At 39.9% G+C, this 21,010-nt stretch overlaps 1 protein-coding gene across 2 annotated transcripts in view; it reads right to left on the bottom strand.

Moving 5' to 3' along the window:
* LOC126365952 (PC-esterase domain-containing protein 1A-like) overlaps positions 1-21,010 on the bottom strand; it is a 237,588-nt gene that overhangs the window by 136,571 nt on the left and 80,007 nt on the right. For both annotated transcript variants that reach the window (XM_050008736.1, XM_050008735.1), the window contains exon 5: positions 11,403-11,545. In XM_050008736.1, the coding sequence (XP_049864693.1) occupies positions 11,403-11,545 (143 nt within the window). The remainder of the gene's footprint in view (positions 1-11,402; positions 11,546-21,010) is intronic.

Raw genomic sequence — 21,010 nt, 5'->3', positions numbered from 1 at the left:
GCTACTGGTAAAACATACACAATTCAAGGCAGGGCCACGTGTGAAACTACACATGTCATTTATCAGCTGACATGCTTGCACTGCACAGCCTTTTACATTGGTATGACAACAACTAAACTGGCTGAGCGAATGAACGGACACAGACGAACTGTCCGCCTAGGATATGTCCAATACCCAGTAGCGGAGCATGCCCTCCAGCACAATTCTAGGGACCTAGGAAACTGCTACACCGTATGTGCCATTTGGCTTCTCCCACCCAACACCATTCCCTCTGAACCGAGGAGATGGGAACTTGCACTCCAACACATCCTTTCATCCCGCCATCCCCCTGGACTGAACCTACGTTAAACAACCTCACTCTAATTTATTCTTCAGTCTTCTCCTATTTCCCTTTCCTCTTTAGCCATTCATGCATCTTTTCATCCTACATCTTTATACTATATACCTCTTTACTTCTGTATGCATCCTCTTTGGTTTGAAGCTGGCATAGTACCTACAGTGGAATATCTTTGGCTTCCCTCTGACAACCATGCCTCCATCCTTGCTCTGTTTTCTTTCCCTGTTGCTTCATAACCTGGGTTGTGAGTAACTAAATCCACTTTCCCTTCTTTCCTTTCTTTCCCCTCTCTCCTCACTGATGAAGGACCATTTATTCCGAAAGCTAGGAACGTAAATTTTCGGTTGTTTTTTGTGATATCTATGGGCTGTACTGAGCTGAGGTTAGTACTGGCCAGCCCCTCTATCTCTTTGTTAGTATTTGTTTCACATCTTTATATGAGATTTTCCATTAATTATTTAGTGTATAATATCTTAGATTCTTGAAGTAGACCGATGAAACATGGTTTTCACTGTATAATAAATGTTTTCAAAGCACAGTATAAATTTTATTGGAAAGTGAGTGAAACCTATTTACTGTACTTAACTGAAAAATTTACGCAATATATTAAAGTGGAAAACATTAAAGGTTATGTTGGACCCATGGCACAAAATCCAGAGATCCAGTATACAGAGATGAGTTCTCTGTTAATCACGGTAATTGGTTGCCAAAACAATGCTGCTATCAACAGCTGAAAATGATGACTTCATTGTGACATTCAAATAAAAAGTCATTATACGTTATCACCCCTATTCTACCTGAAGAAGACAAACCTAAAAACTAATAGATGACCCATAAACATACATATGGGTCATTCCATGTCAAGTGGCCTAAATTTAGACAAGCTCCCCAGTCAATCATCTCTAATTTTGATGAAATTTTTACTGGATGCGCATATAGACCTTACATGAAGTACTGCCAAATTACAGATTTATAAGTAGTATGGTGGAGCCACTAGCCACTTTTTTGTAAAGGCTTGTTTTTTGAAATTGCGACTGATATGGATAAATGATCAACTTTGTTTTACCATTGTTCAGGATCTAAGAGATCTATTGTGCTGAAACTTTGTGATCCTGTTCAACGTTTTGGGCACAGTAGCTTAGTTGTAGTACAAAAGGTCAAACTATGGTAAATTCATCATAGTGTGCTATCAAAAAGGCTCATAAATCTTGTTGTACCAAATTTTGGCTATAATTTATTGCCTTGTATCTACTGAAAGAGTAACTTTCTGAAGCTAGTACTTTAGTTATCTGCAGCTTGCAAGCATGCCACAAAGCTCTGCAAGTGGCACCCAGATTGCTCAAATAATAACTGAGTTATCAAAGTTCAAAATGTGCTAAAAAATTTAATCAGTCAATTTTGGCTCACTTTCAAACCGTCATATCCTGAAAGGGATCACTCAAATTTGATTTTTCTCGGCATGATTGAAAATAGCTCACCTTGTGTGATCAGGAAAAGTTGTATTCCAGTGAAAACCTTGAGTTGCATCCTGGACAATGAAGGAATAATTTTCAGCAAAGTCCATTAATATGATTAGTTCAGTTTCTTTTATGCATTTTAACGCTTGTTCTGGTGCTTTGCAACATAATGATGAGTGGAAAGTTTGTCAATTTTTGAAATCAGATCTTCAATAAAATCCTCAGTGGTCATCTACTTGGTTTCTTTCTAATGTATGTCCATCAGTGTGCACCCACTGTTTGAACTCAATGGTATCATCTGGATCACTGTCTTCAAAACTACTTTAGAAAAAATGTTCCAGTAGTTCTTTTCCCAGACAGATTTTATAGCAATGAAGCATGCAGTCTTTGGATTACAAATCACACACTGTTTTAGCAATCAGATTCTTATAATCTTCTTTAATTGGAGAGCTTGCAAGCATCAGTTTCATATTTTGGTGTAAAGTGCAAACACAGACTGAGTGGGTTCCTGCAGGACATACTGCAAAATCTTAACTAAAGTCATTAAAAAATCTAAAAGTATGTGCATACAATCTGAAGTTAACTGTTCAAACAATAAAATCAGAACGATTTGAAATGTAATAACAATTTGGAATGTAATAAAGAGGGAAACAGGTACTGCACCATCTGACAATGAAAAAACTGCTGTCCTACAAATTAACGATTTGGAAATAACTGATAGTAAACAGACAGCAGACACATTTAACAACCACTTTCTAAGTGTCACCTCTCAAATAGGTTGCAGTGGTGACCTAAGGGAAGCTGAATATATTCTGAAACTTAACTTCCCACAATGTTTTAATGATATAAATATAACACCCATAACTGTTAATGAAATAAAAAAATAATTCACTCATTGAAAAGTAAAGGAACTTCAGGTAAAGATAACATCTCTAGTAAACTGTTGAAAGCCTGCAGTAATGATGTAAGTGTAGTACTTGACACATTTGCAACACGTCTCTTTATGAGGGAGTTGTTCCAGAGAGAATGAAATATGCCATTGTGAAACCTCTTTTCAAGTCTGGCGATGCTACAGATGTCAAAAATTATCATCCTGTCTCTCTCTTAACAACATTTTCAAGGGTGGCACACCTTGATAAACTTAATATTAATAACTACAGACAGTTTGGTTTTCAAAAAGGGGTTTCCACAGAGCGTGTCATATATTCACTCACAAATTATGTCTTGGAGTCTATTAATAGTAAGAAGTCACCAGTTGGTGTCTTCTGTGATATTTCCAAGGCCTTTGATTGTGTAAACCATAAGGTACTCTTGGAGAAGGCCTATCATTACGGAATCAAAGGGCCTATAGGTAACTGGCTAAAATCATATCTTGAAGACAGGAAACAAAAGGTGGTTCTAAATGGCTGCAACAAAGGATCTTCTAATCTAGTGGATTCTGAATGCGGCAAAATTCAGCATGGAGTTCCCCAGGGATTTGTCCTTGGACCTTTGCTGTTTTTAATATATGTTAATGATTTACCCCTGTCCATTAGTAAAAATTGTGAATTCACAATGTTTGCTGATGATACAAGCATTGTCATAGATGGTAAGTCTACTGCTGATCTGGAGACTGATGTTAATGATGAACTCAGAGAAGTTACAGCTTGGTTTTCAATTTATTCTCTTTCAGTTAATATTCAAAAAACTAATTTTATACAGTTCCACACAAAAAATAAAACTCTAGAAAATATAGTAATTGCTCATGACAATCAGGAACTAGAACAGGCGCACTCCACTAAATTCCTGGGGGTTCACATTGACAGTAGGCTCAACTGGGAACAGCATGTGTCCCTTACTCTAAAAAGGCTTTCATCAGCAACTTTTGCTCTAAGAATCATTACTCATTTTGGGGACATCAACATTTCAAAATCAGCTTACTTTGGGTACTTTCACTCATTAATGAGTTACGGCATAATATGCTGGGGTAATTCACCAGCCTAAAAAAAATCTTAACTGCTCAGAAGAGAGGAGTCAGAATCATGTGTGGGGTTCCTCCACGAACCTCATGTAGAAAACTTTTTACACAGTTAGGTATTCTGACCACAACATGTCAGTACATATACTCTCTGATGAATGTAGTTAATAAAGACTATGCTCAGTATGAAACAAATTGTTCATACCATAACTACAATACTAGAGGTAAAGATGATCTACATGTTGAACTAAAAAATTTAACACTTGTACAGAAGGGAGTAAAGTATTCTGCTTAAAGACTTTTAATGAATTGCCTAATTATATTAAATGTACAAGGGAAAATGAAACGCTGTTCAAAGGTATGTTAAAAAAATACCTACTTGACCATCCACTGTACTTATTAGATGAATTCTTTTCCAGAAGTAATGCCCTCCCTTAATAATAGATGTATTTAGTCTCTTAGTTATTAGATGGATGATACAATATTATGTTAATGTTATAGTGTTAATGTTATAGTTATAATGTTATACTGAGAATTACTATACTAGTTAAATGACAGCTTGTAAATGAGAAAAGTGATATTTATTAATATCTATATCATTTTATTATATTACTATTCTGTAGCATTAATTGTATTTGTACAATTGTATTGACACGTTCCACATCCAGGCGCATCACTCGCATGTATGGATCTATGGAATACGCATACCAAATAATAAAATAAAAACTCACAGTGATGCACCATTTTGGGCTCAATTCGCAAAATTTGGAAAATCTAATTTCAGGCCCATGCTGAAATCAATATGCAGCAAACATTTCTTTCAAATTATTCAGAAGAAGGTATTTTTGCATTAAAACTTTCTTTCCTTCTATTCTAATTGATACACAGTCTTTTTACATGGGCAAATGTGGCTAAATTCTTCATTCTGAAGTAATGTTACCACTCTTTCCTTTATGGCATCTGCAATCTTCTTGCCACACTTGTTCTTTGGCAGAGCTTATACACAATTTTCTGCCTGTAACTTCCTAGCTGCTTTTACCATGCTCTCTGAAACACCAAATTCTTGCACTGTCTTTTTTATAGTCCAGCTTTGTGGTACTAATGTCAGTATTTGCAATTTTTCAGGCTGCCTTGACAACTGCAACTTCTTTTTCAGTTCTTTAATCAGCTGCTTATAATATTCACAATCAGGACATGTCTTGCTTGTATTAGGTGTTCAAAGATCTTTTGGGACGAATCCTCCACCAGCAGCAACGTTATTCACAATTGCCTCTTGAGCTTCACTTATTTTTCTATTTGCGTAACCTTTCACATCCCTTTTTGATACTCTCTGAAATTTTGGAGGGGAGACCCCAAAAGCAGTTAGACTTGAATCGATTGATACTTCTGGATATGCTTCATCTTCTGACTGATTTGAAGTTCGCTGTGACTTTTCTGCTTTCTTTGCTAAAAACTGTTTTCTGCAAGTTTGACAGATATTATGACCAGGTTTTACATGGCTCTTAGTCATGGCTTGCAATTGTTTTGCTGTTTCCACATTGACAATCCATAAACCCATTTTAACAGAATGGGTCTTTGCACCAAAAGGATTACAACAAGACCTCTGTAGAAAGTCATATTTGCCCACAAGTATTGCTTCGTGATGAAACCATATTTGTGCATTTTCAGTAAGACGTATCTAACTTCTTTGGTTTATTAATTCCTGTTGCTCTACCAAAAATTCTTTGATTGGAATGAAGCCTTTCTGACGTGTTTATGTTTTCAGCTGACATGCAGAATTATCTGCAAAGCCAATGACACATGGTACTGATATCCATTACACTACAATTAAATTTGTGCTTCCAGTTGCCGTTTGTTTCAATATTCGATAAAGTAGAAGTGGTGTACATTTCCAACTGAAAAATATTAAGCAATCATAGATAATGAGAACTTCTTTGAGAATACAACAGACAAAAATTAAATAACCTGATAAACATTTCTAAGGAGTCACCTCGTACTTTGAAATAATTTTTACTTGCCAAAAAAAGATGTTTATCCAGTAATTACAACACACTCTATATCATTTAAAACGGCACACACAACATCTGAACACTCTTCACTACACAGCAGTGTGCTCCAGACTAATTGTTGAAGCATGTTACCAAACTCCATTGTTAACACTAAACTGGTCTGTCTCCAAAATAAAAACAACTTTTTCTGATCAGACAAAGTGAGCTCAGATAACTCAGTTATTATTTGAGAAATCTTGATGCCACTTGCAGGGCTTTATGACATGCTGCCAGGTTGGAGATAACTAAAGAATCAGCTTCAGAAAGTTATTCTTTCAGTAGATACAAGGCAATAAAGTATAGTCAAAATCTGGTACGACAAGATTTATGAGCCACTTTGATAGCACACTATGATAAATTTACCATAGTTTGACCTTTTGTTTTATAGCTTAGATATTGTACGGAAACAGTTGAACAGAATCACAAAGTTTCAGTATGACAGGTCTCTTAGATCCTGAGTAATGGTAAATCAAAGTTTACCATTTATTCATTTAAGTCGCAATGTCACGAAATGTAATGTAGTGCAAATATAAGTTTATTTGTTCTTAAATGCAAAGTCTCCAAAATAAAAACAACTTTTCCCAATCAAACAAGATGTCCTCCTTTCAATAATGCTGAGAAAAATCAAATTTGAGTGATCCCTTTTGAGATATGACCTCTTGAAAGTGAGCCAAAATTGACTGATTAAATTTTTTAGCACACTTTGAACTTTGATAACTCAAGTTACTATTTGAGCAATCTGGGTGCCACTTGCAGAGCTTTATGACATTTTGGCAGGCTGTTGATAACCAAAGTATTAGCTCCAGAAAGTTATTCTTTCAGTAGATACAAGGCAATAAAGTATAGCTAAAATTTGGTACGACAAGATTTATGAGCCACTTTGATAGCACATTATGATGAATTTACCATAATTTGACCTTTTGTACTACACCTAAGATACTGCACCCAAAAAGTTGAAGAGGATCACAAAGTTTCAGCACAACAGGTCTCTTAGATCCTGAACAATGGTAACCAAATGGACGAGGCAATTCTTCGTGCAGCTGATGATAACCCTAATGTCAGTGTCAGAAAGTTGCTGCTGTACAAGGTAATGTTGACCACGTCACTGTACGGAGAGTGCTACGGGAGAACCAGTTGTTTCCATACCATGTACAGCGTGTGCAGGCACTATCAGCAGCTGATTGGCCTCCACACGTACACTTTTGCGAATGGTTCATCCAACAATGTGTCAATCCCCATTTCAGTGCAAATGTTCTCTTTACGGATGAGGCTTCATTCCAACGTGATCAAATTTTAAATTTTCACACTCAACATGTGTGGACTGACGAGAATCCGCATGCAATTGTGCAATCACGTCATCAACACAGATTTTCTGTGAACGTTTGGGCAGGCATTATTGGTGATGTCTTGATTGGGCCCCATGTTCTTCCACCTATGCTCAATGTGCGACTGGATTCGTGATTTCCTGTCAGGAAGATCGCAGTTCATAGTAATAGACGGCAAATCATCAAGTAAAACTGAAGTGATATCAGGTGTTCCCCAGGGAAGCGTCCTGGGTCCTCTACTGTTCCTGATCTATATAAATGACCTGGGTGACAATCTGAGCAGTTCTCTTAGACTGTTCGCAGATGATGCTGTAATTTACCGTCTAGTAAGGTCATCCGAAGACCAGTATCAGCTGCAAAGCGATTTAGAAAAGATTGCTGTATGGTGTGTCAGGTGGCAGTTGACGCTAAATAACGAAAAGTGTGAGATGATCCACATGAGTTCCAAAAGAAATCCGTTGGAATTCGATTACTCGATAAATAGTACAATTCTCAAGGCTGTCAATTCAACTAAGTACCTGGGTGTTAAAATTACGAACAACTTCAGTTGGAAGGACCACATAGATAATATTGTCGGGAAGGCGAGCCAAAGGTTGTGTTTCATTGGCAGGACACTTAGAAGATGCAACAAGTCCACTAAAGAGACAGCTTACACTACACTCGTTCATCCTCTGTTAATATTGCTGCGCGGTGTGGGATCCTTACCAGGTGGGATTGACGGAGGACATCGAAAGGGTGCAAAAAAGGGCAGCTAATTTGTATTATCGCGTTATAGGGGAGAGAGTGTGGCAGATATGATACACGAGTTGGGATGGAAGTCATTACAGCATAGACGTTTTTCGTCGCGGCGAGAGCTTTTTACGAAATTTCAGTCACCAACTTTATCTTTCGAATGCGAAAATATTTTGTTGAGCCCAACCTACGTAGGTAGGAATGATCATCAAAATAAAATAAGAGAAATCAGAGCTCGAACAGAAAGGTTTAGGTGTTCGTTTTTCCCGCTCGCTGTTCGGGAGTGGAATAGTAGAGAGATAGTATGATTGTGGTTCGATGAACCCTCTGCCAAGCACTTAAATGTGAATTGCAGAGTAGTCATGTAGATGTAGATGTAGCACGTTATCATGATTTCATACGGGATACTCTACCTGTGCTGCTAGAACATGTGCCTTTACAAGTACGACGCAACATGTGTTTCATGCACGATGGAGCTCCTGCACATTTCAGTCAAAGTGTTCGTACACTTCTCAACAACAGATTCGGTGATCAATGGATTGGTAGAGGCAGACCAATTCCATGGCCTCCACGCTCTCCTGGCCTCAACCCTCTTCACTTTTGAAAGCTCTTGTCTACGCAACCCCAGTACCAAATGTAGAGACTCTTTGTGCTCGTATTGTGGACGGCTGTGATACAATACGCCATTCTCCAGGGCTGCATCAGCGCATCAGGGATTCCATGCGACGAGGGTAGATGCATGTATCCTCGCTAATGGAGGACATTTTGAACATTTCCTGTAACAAAGTGTTTGAAGTCACGCTGGTACGTTCTGTTGCTGTGTGTTTCCATTCCATGATTAATGTAATTTGAAGAGAAGTAATAAAATGAGCTCTAAAATGGAAAGTAAGCGTTTCTAGACACATGTCCACATTACACATTTTCTTTCTTTGTGTGTGAGGAATGTTTCCTGAAAGTTTGGCCGTACCTTTTTGTAACACTCTCTATAAACAGACTGAAGTAGCTCTGCACATTGTTTATTCCATCACTCATCGTGCGTAACTTTGTCAGGATGAGCTTCAGTATATTACCCAAATTTAAAGTAATATATCATGTTAAATGCTTAAAAAAGCTTTCAAAAAATACCATGGCATGTAAGCTTTTTGTTTCTTTAATTTGTCTCATTTTTTTATCAGAAACCTATCTTTCAACACTCTACTGACCGCAGAAAATAGCTTCACACAGCTATTTGTGTAATGGAATTAAAAGTGCATTCTCAGTGCAGTTAAATAGAGAATGCTGTATTCAACAACATGCCTTGGAAGGGTTATTTCAGTCTTAGACTGTGTGCTCATAATAACTTTATGACAAAAAGGGTTAACAGTGAGTGAAATTCTCTACAAATTTAGGGCCCTCTACACTCATGACTTTTTAACATTAACAGCTGTTGTGAGGTACACAACATTGGAGACGCCTCGGAGCAGTTGTTTATGCTCAACAGCAGGTACACAACATTGGAGATGCCTTGGAGCAGTTGCTTATGCTCAACAGCACCACCTGAGGAGTGCAATTTACCAATTATGGCTCATGGGTACCTCAAATAAAATCCTGTACATGTGTGTGCTGCCTTTTTTTTAAGCAACTAGCAATACAGGGTCAATACCGACAGTACACAACTGCCTCCATGAAATCAATTTGGCCTCTAGGCACCAATTACGAACAACTATATAATTCTACCAGGACCACACAGTGCAAAGAAGGTGGGCAAGGGGACACCTGGAATGGGTTCTGAATCGTTACTATCAGGTTCTCTTCATCCATGAGGACACTACCACTCTTTGCAATACAGCAGAGGGCGAATGCACAGCCTGTTAAGTGGCTTGTCTGCACAGGCACACCGTTCCTTTATGCCCTTATATAAATGATTATTTATTTGCTTAACTATGAATGATAGTCCTACACACAAAAGCCCAATCAAATCTGTAAATACTTTTAGCACAGCAGTGGGAGGCAATAAACAGCTCATTACATCACAGTCACAATAAATCCACTATGTTCACCGCTCATGAACTTATAAACTGCTTCTGAACAGTCCTATAGGCCTGATCCTGCCTCAGAATCAAAACCTGTGTGGCCCCTTGCCATTTTAGCCCACCTAACGCGCACAGCTCCTATCACATCGAAGACCATGATCTTTACCTAGCATCTCTGCCCTGCATTTTCTGTCACGTGACACACTGCTCTAGTCAAATTAAGATCCACATACTTGACCATCACTCATTTACAGAAAAATACTTTTCACAATATACATACATTAAACCAATTACATTACACAGTTCTGTACACTTATTCTACCACATACTATTATATTTTCTCATTACATTTTTATTTATTTTTATTTTTAGTATATGGCACAAACTGGAACAGCAATTGCTCGCCAAAACAACTACTTAATTCTTCCTTGCCTGTTTTGCATCATGTTATTCAAATCCTTCTACAAGTATTAACAAATAAAATTATTAAATGAACATAGAAAATGAAATATCTGTAAAAATTACCCACACAAATGCTAATAGCTTTATGTATTTGGAGATGGCTCCATTTTAGGTGCACAATTTCACCTGTTATATTAAACTGTGTATTATTGGGGAGCAGCCTCTCAGTTCTTGTCTAGACCTACAGTCAACATTTCAGCGAAGGATTTGTCATATGAGGTGACAAGTGCATAACACCCATCTTAGCAACACACTCCTCCAAAAATCAAGAATTGATTAAATGGAATGGTCTACTGTACTTGCTAGCATTAACAAAACTGAGCCTGCTTGGGATCATGTGGAACTGGCAGTATGCCCATTACAGAATCCATCTCACAAACTAGATAACCTAAGTATAGTCATCATCTAAGAATGGGACAGGCTTGAGCAGGAAAGTCTCTACTAACTTGTGGGCAGCATGTTCTGAGTTATCAACTACTATCTTCTCCATGCTGCAAACTGCAAAATATAAGACAGTACTTCAAATGTATTACTGTAACATGAATTAACATTTCTTAGATATAATATATAGCAACAAAAATTTCTGATCATTCTCTCAATGCCTTAAAATGTCTGACAGGTACCAAAGCAGATTTTAAATCTCCTGGACAATTCCTTCAGTTCCATTAATAAATTCCTGTTTAAAAAAGTGCATGGAAAACATTTTTTAGATGTAAATGCATAAGTAAGACTAAAAAAAAATATGTTAATTCATGTTAACACTAAACATGTATTCATATCCTGTGAACTGACTCGTCTCACAACATTTTGATAAAAGAATTATTGAAATGATACACTGAACATGTAACTAATAATTAACTAACTAAATTATGATAAAATGCTTCAAAAGTACATCTGAATATTAAAATACTAACCATTTCTTATTACAATGACATTCAGTCCCAGAGTGGCATTTTAAGATTAACAGATCAAAAAATCTGAGTAAAATGTATACAATGTCTGCTAGTAACAATTTATCTCAATTTCTGCTATTTATTCAGTTTTGCACTTCATGCCAAATAGGAATACATACCGTGATATGTCCCACAAGCAAGAATTCACAACTACTACATCAGGACAATATGATGCTCCAGATTTGATGGCTCCAAGCATATTTTTGACTTCTTCTGAGTAGCACTTTGTTAAAAAACTGTATTTCACACGTACATTGTGGTTCTGAAATAAATGTAATGTGTCTGTGAAAAAATGCACTGTCTTTTGTCGACAACTACTGCAGTATCAGCTTACAGTGTAAAACAATGGCACAATACAATAACTAGGCAGCATTTACCATACAAATTCAGTTAATCTGCCAGTACATGCCACTGACTTTTCTATCATATGTCTAAATTAATTAATCTGATGGCACTAGTAAAAATACCTGGATGGAACAATACATAAAAAATGGGAAAGGCAACAACTCACCTATAGCAGGCAGATGGGTGATGCACAGACACAGCTAACAGAAAACAAGAGTTCACAAGCTTTTGAGCTCTGGCTCTTTTTCTAGCAGAAAGATCAGTCATTCACACACACAACCACTCAGGTGCCAAAGGTATAAAATGGTGGTCACAGTGACACAATCATTGATTGTTGAGAGCAGTTGTCTGGGCTGATGGATGTGGAGAGAGGGTAGGGTAGGATGATTGAGGCAAGGGGGGGGGGGGGGGTTAATGGAGTAGTGGGGTAGTACGAGATAGAAATGGGAAAGACAGATGACTCAGTGAGTGCACAACAAGACAAAAGGGGTTCTGAGAGTGTAGGGTATATTAGAAATATAAAATGACAGAAAGATGGAGCAAGAGGAGAGGAGGAGACAGGGAGGGGAGAAATGAGGGTAGGTGAGAAAGAAAGGGAGGAAGGAGAGACAAGGGTGGGGGGGCAAGAAGAATGGTTGGAGAAGGCAGTGCCTGATCTGGACAGAGAAGTTGTAGTGTGGACAATGACAGATGGGAAAAGGGAAGATAAGACAGTGGGAAACAAGTAAGTAGAGGTTTAGGCTGGGGGACTGCAGAGTACTATGTATGATGGAGTGACAGTTCCCACCGGTGTAGTTTAGAGAAACTTGTTCTTGAAGAGAATTTACACATGGCCTACATAGTGAAACTTGTGCTGGAATGGAATTTCCAAATGGCCCGCACAGTGAAGCAGCTGTAAGTAGTCATTTGTGTTGTTCTGTGCAGCATTTCAGCAATGAATGATTAAGTTCACAATTGGCCAGTTTGGTGGTGGCAGTTCATGTGAGTAGAGAGTTGGTTGCCTGTCATGCCCACATAGAATGCAGCATAGTAATTACAGCACAGTTGATATGTAACATATGACTTCTGGGTGCAGCAATGGCAGTGTGCCTGGAATAGGGATGGACAAGAATATTCTGCAAGTTGGATGGGTCGAAGAACACTATTTTGAATGATGTGGATATGATATTGGGTAGGATATCACTCATATCAGGGCATTACAAGAAGTAGTGAAAACCTTGTTGGATGATACGATTGAGCTGTTCAACCTTTTCAACACCAACTGGGTGATAAAGAGTGTCAGAGGAGGAGATGGCACACAGGATCTGTTTAAGGATAAGGTGGATAGGATAATATCTGCCAGTAAAGGCTCTGGAAAGGTTATCACTATATTTCAACAACTCCTGCTTTCCATTGCAGATTCAGTGTCCATGGGTGGTGAAGCTGTAAGGAAGCAACTTTTTGATTTTTGACAGTGAATAGGTGACAGCTGCCAAAATGGAAGTACTGTTGGTCGTTGGTGTGCTTGATATGAACACACATTACAGATCCATCTAAGAGGTGGAGATAGACATCTAGGAAGGTGGCTCATTGGCTTGAGAAAGGCCAACTGAAGTGAATTTTGGAGCAAGTGTTGAGGTTATGGACGAAAGAGCAAAAGGTTGTCTTTACCATGACCACATATCATGAAAAAAAACTCTTCCAGATGGCCCATGAATAGGATGATGCCATGTGGATAGCACAGATTTTTTTATACATTTGGCCTTCAAAAGTGAAATAACTATGGATCAGTATGTGGTTGATCAGGTTGAGGAAAGATGTGAAAAACTATGTGATCAAAAGTATCCGGACAGCTGGCTGAAAATGACTTACAAGTTTGTCGCACCCTCCATCGGTAATGCCGAAATCCAATATGGTGTTGGCCCACCCTTAGCCTTGATGACAGCTTCCACTCTCAAAGGAATACGTTCAATCAGGTGCTGGAAGGTTTCTTGGGGAATGGCAGTTCATTCTTCATGGAATGCTGCAATGAGGAGAGGTATCGATGTTGGTCAGTGAAGCCTGGCACTAAGACAGCGTTCCAAAACATCCCAAAGGTGTTCTATTGGATTCAGGTCAGTCCATTACAGGGATGTTATTGTCGTGTAACCCCTTCGCCACAGGCCATGCATTTTGAAAAGGTGCTCGATCGTGTTGAAAGATGCAATCGCCATCTCTGGATTGCTCTTCAACAGTGTGAAGCAAGAAGGTGCTTAAAACATCAATGTAGGCCTGTGCTGTGATAGTGCCATGCAAAACAACAAGGGGTGCTAGTCCTCACCTTGAAAAACACAACCACACCACAACACCACTGCCTCTGAATTTTACTGTTGGCACTACACACGCTGGCAGATAACGTTCACCGGGCATTCGCCATACCCACACCCTGCCATCAGACCGCCACATTGTGTACCGTGATTCGTCACTCCACACAAACGTTTTTTCACTGTTCAATCGTCCAATGTTTATGCTCCTTACACCAATCAAGGCGTCATTTGGCATTTACTGGCATGACTTGTGGCTTATGAGCAGCCGCTCGACCATGAAACCCAAGTTTTCTCACCTCCCATCTATCTGTCATAGTACTTGCATTGGAGCCTGATGCAGTTTGGAATTCCTGTGTGATGGTCTGGATAGATTTCTGCCTATTACACATTACGACCCTCTTCAAGTGTCGGCGGTCTCTGTCAGTCAACAGACGAGGTCAGGCTGTATGATATTGTGCTGTATGTGTCCCTTCACGTTTCCACTTCACTATCACAATGGAAATGGTGGACCTAGGGATGTGTAGGAGTGTGGAAATCTCACATACAGATGTATGACACAAGTGACACTCAATCACCTGACCATGTTCAAAGTCCATGATTTCCGCAAAGTGCCCCCGCTCTGCCCATGATGTCTAATGACTACTGAGATTGCTCATATAGAGTACTTGGCTGTAGGTGGCAGCACAATGCACCTAATATGAAAAACATATGTTTTTGGGGGTGTCTGGATACTTTCGATCACATAGTGTAGGTTTGGTAACAGGAGGATGTTGGGAAAGGCTGTGTTACAGCCGCATGGCCATGAGTATGCACGATGTATGTCATACAGGGATGTTTCATCCACGGTGACCAACAAGAAGACTGGTGATAATGAGACAGGAACTGTGGAAAGGTAGTGAAGGAAGTGAGCAGTCATTGGATGTAGAATGGGAGGTTAAGGACAACAGTTTGTGAGGTGTTGGTCAACAAAGGCAGAGTTTCGTTCCATGAGGGAACTGTACACAGCCACAACAGGGCAACGGGCAGGGAGACCTATGGGGTTCAGTTTGTGGAAAAAAAATGGCTCTGAGCACTATGGGACTTAACATCTATGGTCATCAGTCCCCTAGAACTTAGAACTACTTAAACCTAACTAACCTAAGGACAGCACACAACACCCAGCCATCACAAGGCAGAGAAAATTCCTGACCCCGCCGGGAATCGAACCCGGGAACCCGGGCATGGGGAGCAAGAACGCTACCGGACGACCACGAGATGTGGGCTCAGTTTGTGGAGTACTCAGAAAGTAAGAATGTGGTGATTTGCTAGTGTGAGGAGGGAGATGGTTTCAGATGTCTGGTTTTGGGATGGACCTAAGCTCTTGAGGAGATGCTACTGTATTGTTGGACATCTGGGATGGCATCATGGTTATACGATTTGAAATCAGAGGCGTCAGAAAGTTGGCAGAGACCCTCAGCCACACAGTCACTACAATTCACGACCACCGTGCCTTTGTCTGCAGGAAGGCTGATAAGGTTGGGATTAGTTTTCAGGTTACAGATAGCTGCGTGCTTCACAAGAGTAATGTCAGACTCACCTCACTAGTGAGGGATTTAGGATAGGAAGGTGATGCCAAGTAAGAAATGGGGAATTCTGGAAATATTACCAGTCAACAGACGAGGTCAGCCTGTATGCTTTTGTGCTGTATGTGTCCCTCCATGTTTCCACTTCACTATCACATTGGATGGAAGCAAAGGAGGATCATGATTGGAGGGAGGATGGAACTGTTTTAAATAATATTGTATGTGGAGTTTTATTTGGCTGTTGTGTGGTGAGAAATGTTTTCATTGTAAAGAACAAATGAAGAAGAACCTTCACAAGTGCAGCATCGCTGAATTCAGGCATTAGGTTAAGGGTGAGGCCTTTAGAAAATACTGAGACTTCTACAGGGATCAGACTTTTGGTATAAAGGTTGAAAAAGGTTTACAAGATGAGTGTTCAGGAGCAGTGTGTTTCATGGAGGGTGGAGGAAGTTTCTGATGATTAATTTGATCAATATATAAAAAGCATGAAACTAATAACCACAAAAAAACAAGTAAAAAATTAATGAAAAATAGGGCAGTGAATTGCAGAAGCTGATGGTACTATGTCATATCATATTTGAAATTTCCCGGTTGAATAACTGCTTGCAAAATTCAAGTTCCTGGTGTAATAAATGCCTGCTCCTCACATACCAAACACATGTAAATAGTAATAATAATTGATGGAAACCAATAAAACCCATTAAAATATGTTTAAAAATGCTTCCGTTAAAGAATATACAATGGTTTTTAAAGTGCAAATGTAGGATGGCTCATCTCCTGTCACAGACAGTGAAGCACTTTAATATAATTCAGGGCACTGAAACGTGGCAGAAGCAATTCAAAAAGGTGGATTCTTTGGCTGGAGTATAAAAAATATTGCATCTGAAGATATCACCACATATGGACAATGGAAAGTATGACACACGATCTTGATGCCAGGTAGAATGGCTGCCATGGCCACATTTAAACGTACATCTGGCGGACATTCACTTTAGGCCACTCTTACTTCCACTGCCATTTGATCTATTAACTCAACTACAAGATGGTAGCCTGCAGGTGAGTAGCACACTGGTCAACTTTGCAGCTTCTTCAGGCCTATTTCACTGCTTTGGGGAGCATCTTCATTCCCTCAATTTTAATGTGACAAAGCACACAGCATAATGCCAACAGATGAGAACACTGTTTGTGACAGAGCAGGCTGACCCCCACTGTCCAACATTGTATGCCCTCATATTTGATGTATTAAGGCTCATGTAAAATTATCGTTAACTTTCTTTTCAAAATCTCCATGTTAAAGTTCTTACATTAAGCACATAGTATGCACATTATCAGAATGGAAGAAACAGATTCCTCTCACAAAACTTTATAATTATTCAGCCCATTCAGGTTCTTTTCCTGGTTGCAATGAGCTAATTAGTTTAAGCAAAAATGATGGCAATTGAAAGTAACTGCAACTAAAAAAATTTGTACATCTATGCACAGGAAAAATCTTGTGAGGAAAGACTACCTCCAAATTAAGGAGCTATTTTTCCTCCTTTCAGTACAGTGTTAGTTTAAAAGATATTGTTAATTAAAGATTTCACCTGGACCAAACTTTAGTGCTGATTATAGCTAAACTTCTGTAAATTTATGAGATCTGTTGATTCCCAGATTTCTCTGAATGTATTGACACTCATAGTAATGAGCAAGAGTCTTTAATTAGAAATTACTACATCTCCAATGACTAAATTATAACATACAAGATAGATCCCACGGTCATAAACCTGAGATTCCCATTGCATAGGTATAAATTTGTATTGCATACATATCTGCTTGTGTCTGTGTATGTGCGGATGGATATGTGTGTGTGTGCGAGTGTACACCTGTCCTTTATTCCCCCTAAGGTAAGTCTTTCCGCTCCCGAGATTGGAATGACTCCTTACCCTCTCCCTTAAAACCCACATCATTTCATCTTTCCTTCTCCTTCCCTCTTTCCTCACGAAGCAACCGCCGGTTGCGAAAGCTCGAAATTTTGTGTGTGTGTTTGTGTGTTTTTTTATTGTGCCTGTCTACCGGCGCTTTCCCGCTTGGTAAGTTTTGGAATATATATTAAAAACAAAGATTCAAAGACTTACCAAGCGGGAAAGTGCCGGTAGACAGGCACAATAAATAAAACACACAAACAGCTGTGTAGATGTACTTGACTCTATCAGAACATATACAGCTGTATATGTTTGGATGGATATGTGTTTGGTTCCATCAGATTCACCTGGTCCTACTCCAAATCCCATGCCACTTTCCTAGACGTTGACCTCCATCTGTCCAATGGCCAGCTGCACACATCCGTCCACATCAAACCCACCAACAAGCAACAGTACCTCCATTATGACAGCTGCCACCCATTCCATATGAAACGGTCCCTTCCCTACAGCCTAGGCCTTCGTGGCAAACGAATCTGCTCCAGTCCTGAATCCCTCGACCATTACACCAACAACCTGAAAACAGCTTTCGCATCCCGCAACTACCCTCCCAACCTGGTACAGAAGCAGATAACCAGAGCCACTTCCTCATCCCCTCAAACCCAGAACCTCTCACAGAAGAACCCCAAAAGTGCCCCACTTGTGACAGAATACTTCCCGGGTCTGGATCAGACCTTGAATGTGGCTCTCCAGCAGGGATACGAGTTCCTAAAATCCTGCCCCGAAATGAGATCAATCCTTCATGAAATCCTCCCCACTCCACCAAGAGTGTCTTTCCGCCGTCCACCTAACCTTCGTAACCTCTTGGTTCATCCCTATGAAATCCCCAAACCACCTTCCATACCCTCTGGCTCCTACCCTTGCAACCGCCCCCGGTGTAAAACCTGTCCTATGCACCCTCCCACCACCACCTACTCCAGTCCTGTAACCCGGAAGGTGTACACGATCAAAGGGAGAGCCACGTGTGAAAGCACACACGTGATTTACCAACTGACCTGCCTGCACTGTGACGCTTTCTATGTGGGAATGACCAGCAACAAACTGTCCATTCGCATGAATGGACACAGGCAGACAGTGTTTGTTGGTAATGAGGATCACCCTGTGGCTAAACATGCCTTGATGCACGGCCAGCACATCTTGGCACAGTGTTACACCGTCCGAGTTATCTGGATACTTCCCACCAACACCAACCTATCCGAACTCCGGAGATGGGAACTCGCCCTTCAGTATATCCTCTCTTCTCGATATCCGCCAGGCCTCAACCTCCGCTAATTTCAAGTTGCCGCCGCTCATACCTCACCTGTCTTTCAACAACTTCTTTGCCTCTGTGCTTCCGCCTCGACTGACATCTCTGCCCTTACTCTTTGCCTTTAATATGTCTGCTTGTGTCTGTGTATGTGCGGATGGATATGTGTGTGTGTGTGTGTGTGTGTGTGCGCGAGTGTACATCTGTCCTTTTTTTTCCCCTAAGGGAAGTCTTTCCGCTCCCGGGATTGGAATGACTCCTTACCCTCTCCCTTAAAACCCACATCCTTTCATCTTTCCTTTTCCTTCCCTCTTTCCTGACGAAGCAGCCGCCGGTTGCGAAAGCTCGAAATTTTGTGTGTGTGTGTTTGTGTGTTATTTTATTGTGCCTGTCTACCGGCGCTTTCCCGCTTGGTAAGTCTTGGAATCTTTGTTTTTAAAATATTTTTCCCATGTGGAAGTTTCTTTCTATTTTATTTACATTATATATAATGAGAAAATGTATGACCGATAATAGATGGACTTTTCGATTGATGGAATTTGTTAACTGTTATAAATTACCAAAGTTCAGAACATCCAGAAGGGAGTCATTATAATACCCAAGTTCATGCCATTTTCAGGCGTTCTGTTCATTTTGCTCAAAGTCTTCAGCTGGTATGTTCCCTAGCCCGGCCTCGGGAACCTTTTGAGTTGCATCTCTGTTTGTGCAAACAAGGCTGAGAGAACTTGTTATGCAATAATGAGCGTTACACATTCAAAAGATTTGTTGGAACATTTGAACAACGTTTGTGACTCATAACAGTTATGTGCCCTTTGATACTCAATTGCATATGAAGCAACTTTTGTTCATTTCTACTGTACTGTGTGGAATTTGGAACTACTATGCTTCACATATGACCGTGTTAATTACCTTTCTGTAAATTTATTGGTGACTCTAAGATCTTAGAAATATGATTACAGATTGGGGCACATCCAATTCTGAACTTAAGAAGAAGCTTTTGGCTATTCATTTTAAGAATAGTTGCTATATCAGTGTTTCCAGGTGGTGATCCAGTGAAAACGTGCAGCTACATAAGAGGCAGGACTAGTTCAAGCGACATACCCTTTGACGCTTTTCATCTATTCCATTTCCACATGACTGCATACAGCTACATAACTAAGACTTTAAATTCACTTGGAGGCCATGTCCTCAAGACAAGGTCAAGAAAAATGACTTCACAGTCAAGGGAATAGTGTTTCAAATAAATGTCAATACATGTGGTGTCAAATTTGTGTTGCTGGCCGAAAAATAAAATATATACCTAAAAAAAAGGTTACGGTACACCTTTGGAGCTGAGTGGTCAGTGCGACTGACTGCCATGCAGAGGACATGGATTCAATTCCCGGTACAGCCAAGGATTTTTCTTTGGGTGGTGGACTGGAATGGGGTGCACTCAGGTTCATGACGCCAAGGGAATGAAAACTGACAATCGCCAGGAGAGCGGTGTGGTGATCTCATGCTTGTGCTACTCCACAGTGCATCCAGTGATGCCACTGGTGGCATCGATGGCATGGGTGTCAGTTGGTACTGATGGGCCTGCCAGGGCCGGTGGATGAAGTTTACATTAAAAACAGGTGATGGGTGCTTTATTTGCTACAGTTGTGGGCCAACTAAACAGCTTAAATGATGATCTGCTCCAGCATAGTCTGTACACTCAATACACCAGATGACAGCATTTGACACCACTGTTCATATATGCATGAAATGGCTCTTCAGTAATAATACTGTGGAGTCATTTCATGGATTTGTGGACAACATCAAATGCAGGCACAGGGTATATTGAGTATATTTTATATGCTTGTTGTATTATGAGGAGTTGTCTTATGTTGTAAACCACAGCAGAGGCAAGGTACGAGGCTTATCTTAAACATACCTGAGGTCAGTCTATTTCTACAGCTGTATCTGTACTCTGCAAAACAACCATGAGATGCATGCCAGAGTGTACATTCCATTGTATCAGATGAGGACAAGGTCCACAATTTATTGGCTATGAAACGTAGATTAAAACTAAAGTAATTGCAGAAAGGTAGGAAATTCAGGGACCTGAAAAAGTTGAAAGACCCAGTATTTGCTGAAAATTTCACAGAAAGCATTGGGCAATGATTGACCAGAGCAGGGGAAAGGAATACTGTAGATGACAATGATCAACATGATAAAATACGAGAAATCAGGTCTCGCACAGAAAAATTTAAGTGCTTGTTTTTCCCACACACCATTCAAGAGTTAAATGGTAAAGAGACCGCTTGAAGGTGGTTCATTGAACCCTCTGCCAGGCACTTTATTGTGAATTGC

This window comes from Schistocerca gregaria, chromosome 4, assembly GCF_023897955.1.
Source record: "Schistocerca gregaria isolate iqSchGreg1 chromosome 4, iqSchGreg1.2, whole genome shotgun sequence".
In the NCBI taxonomy this organism is placed as follows: domain Eukaryota; kingdom Metazoa; phylum Arthropoda; class Insecta; order Orthoptera; family Acrididae; genus Schistocerca; species Schistocerca gregaria.
This window is presented reverse-complemented; position numbering and strand designations above follow the sequence as displayed.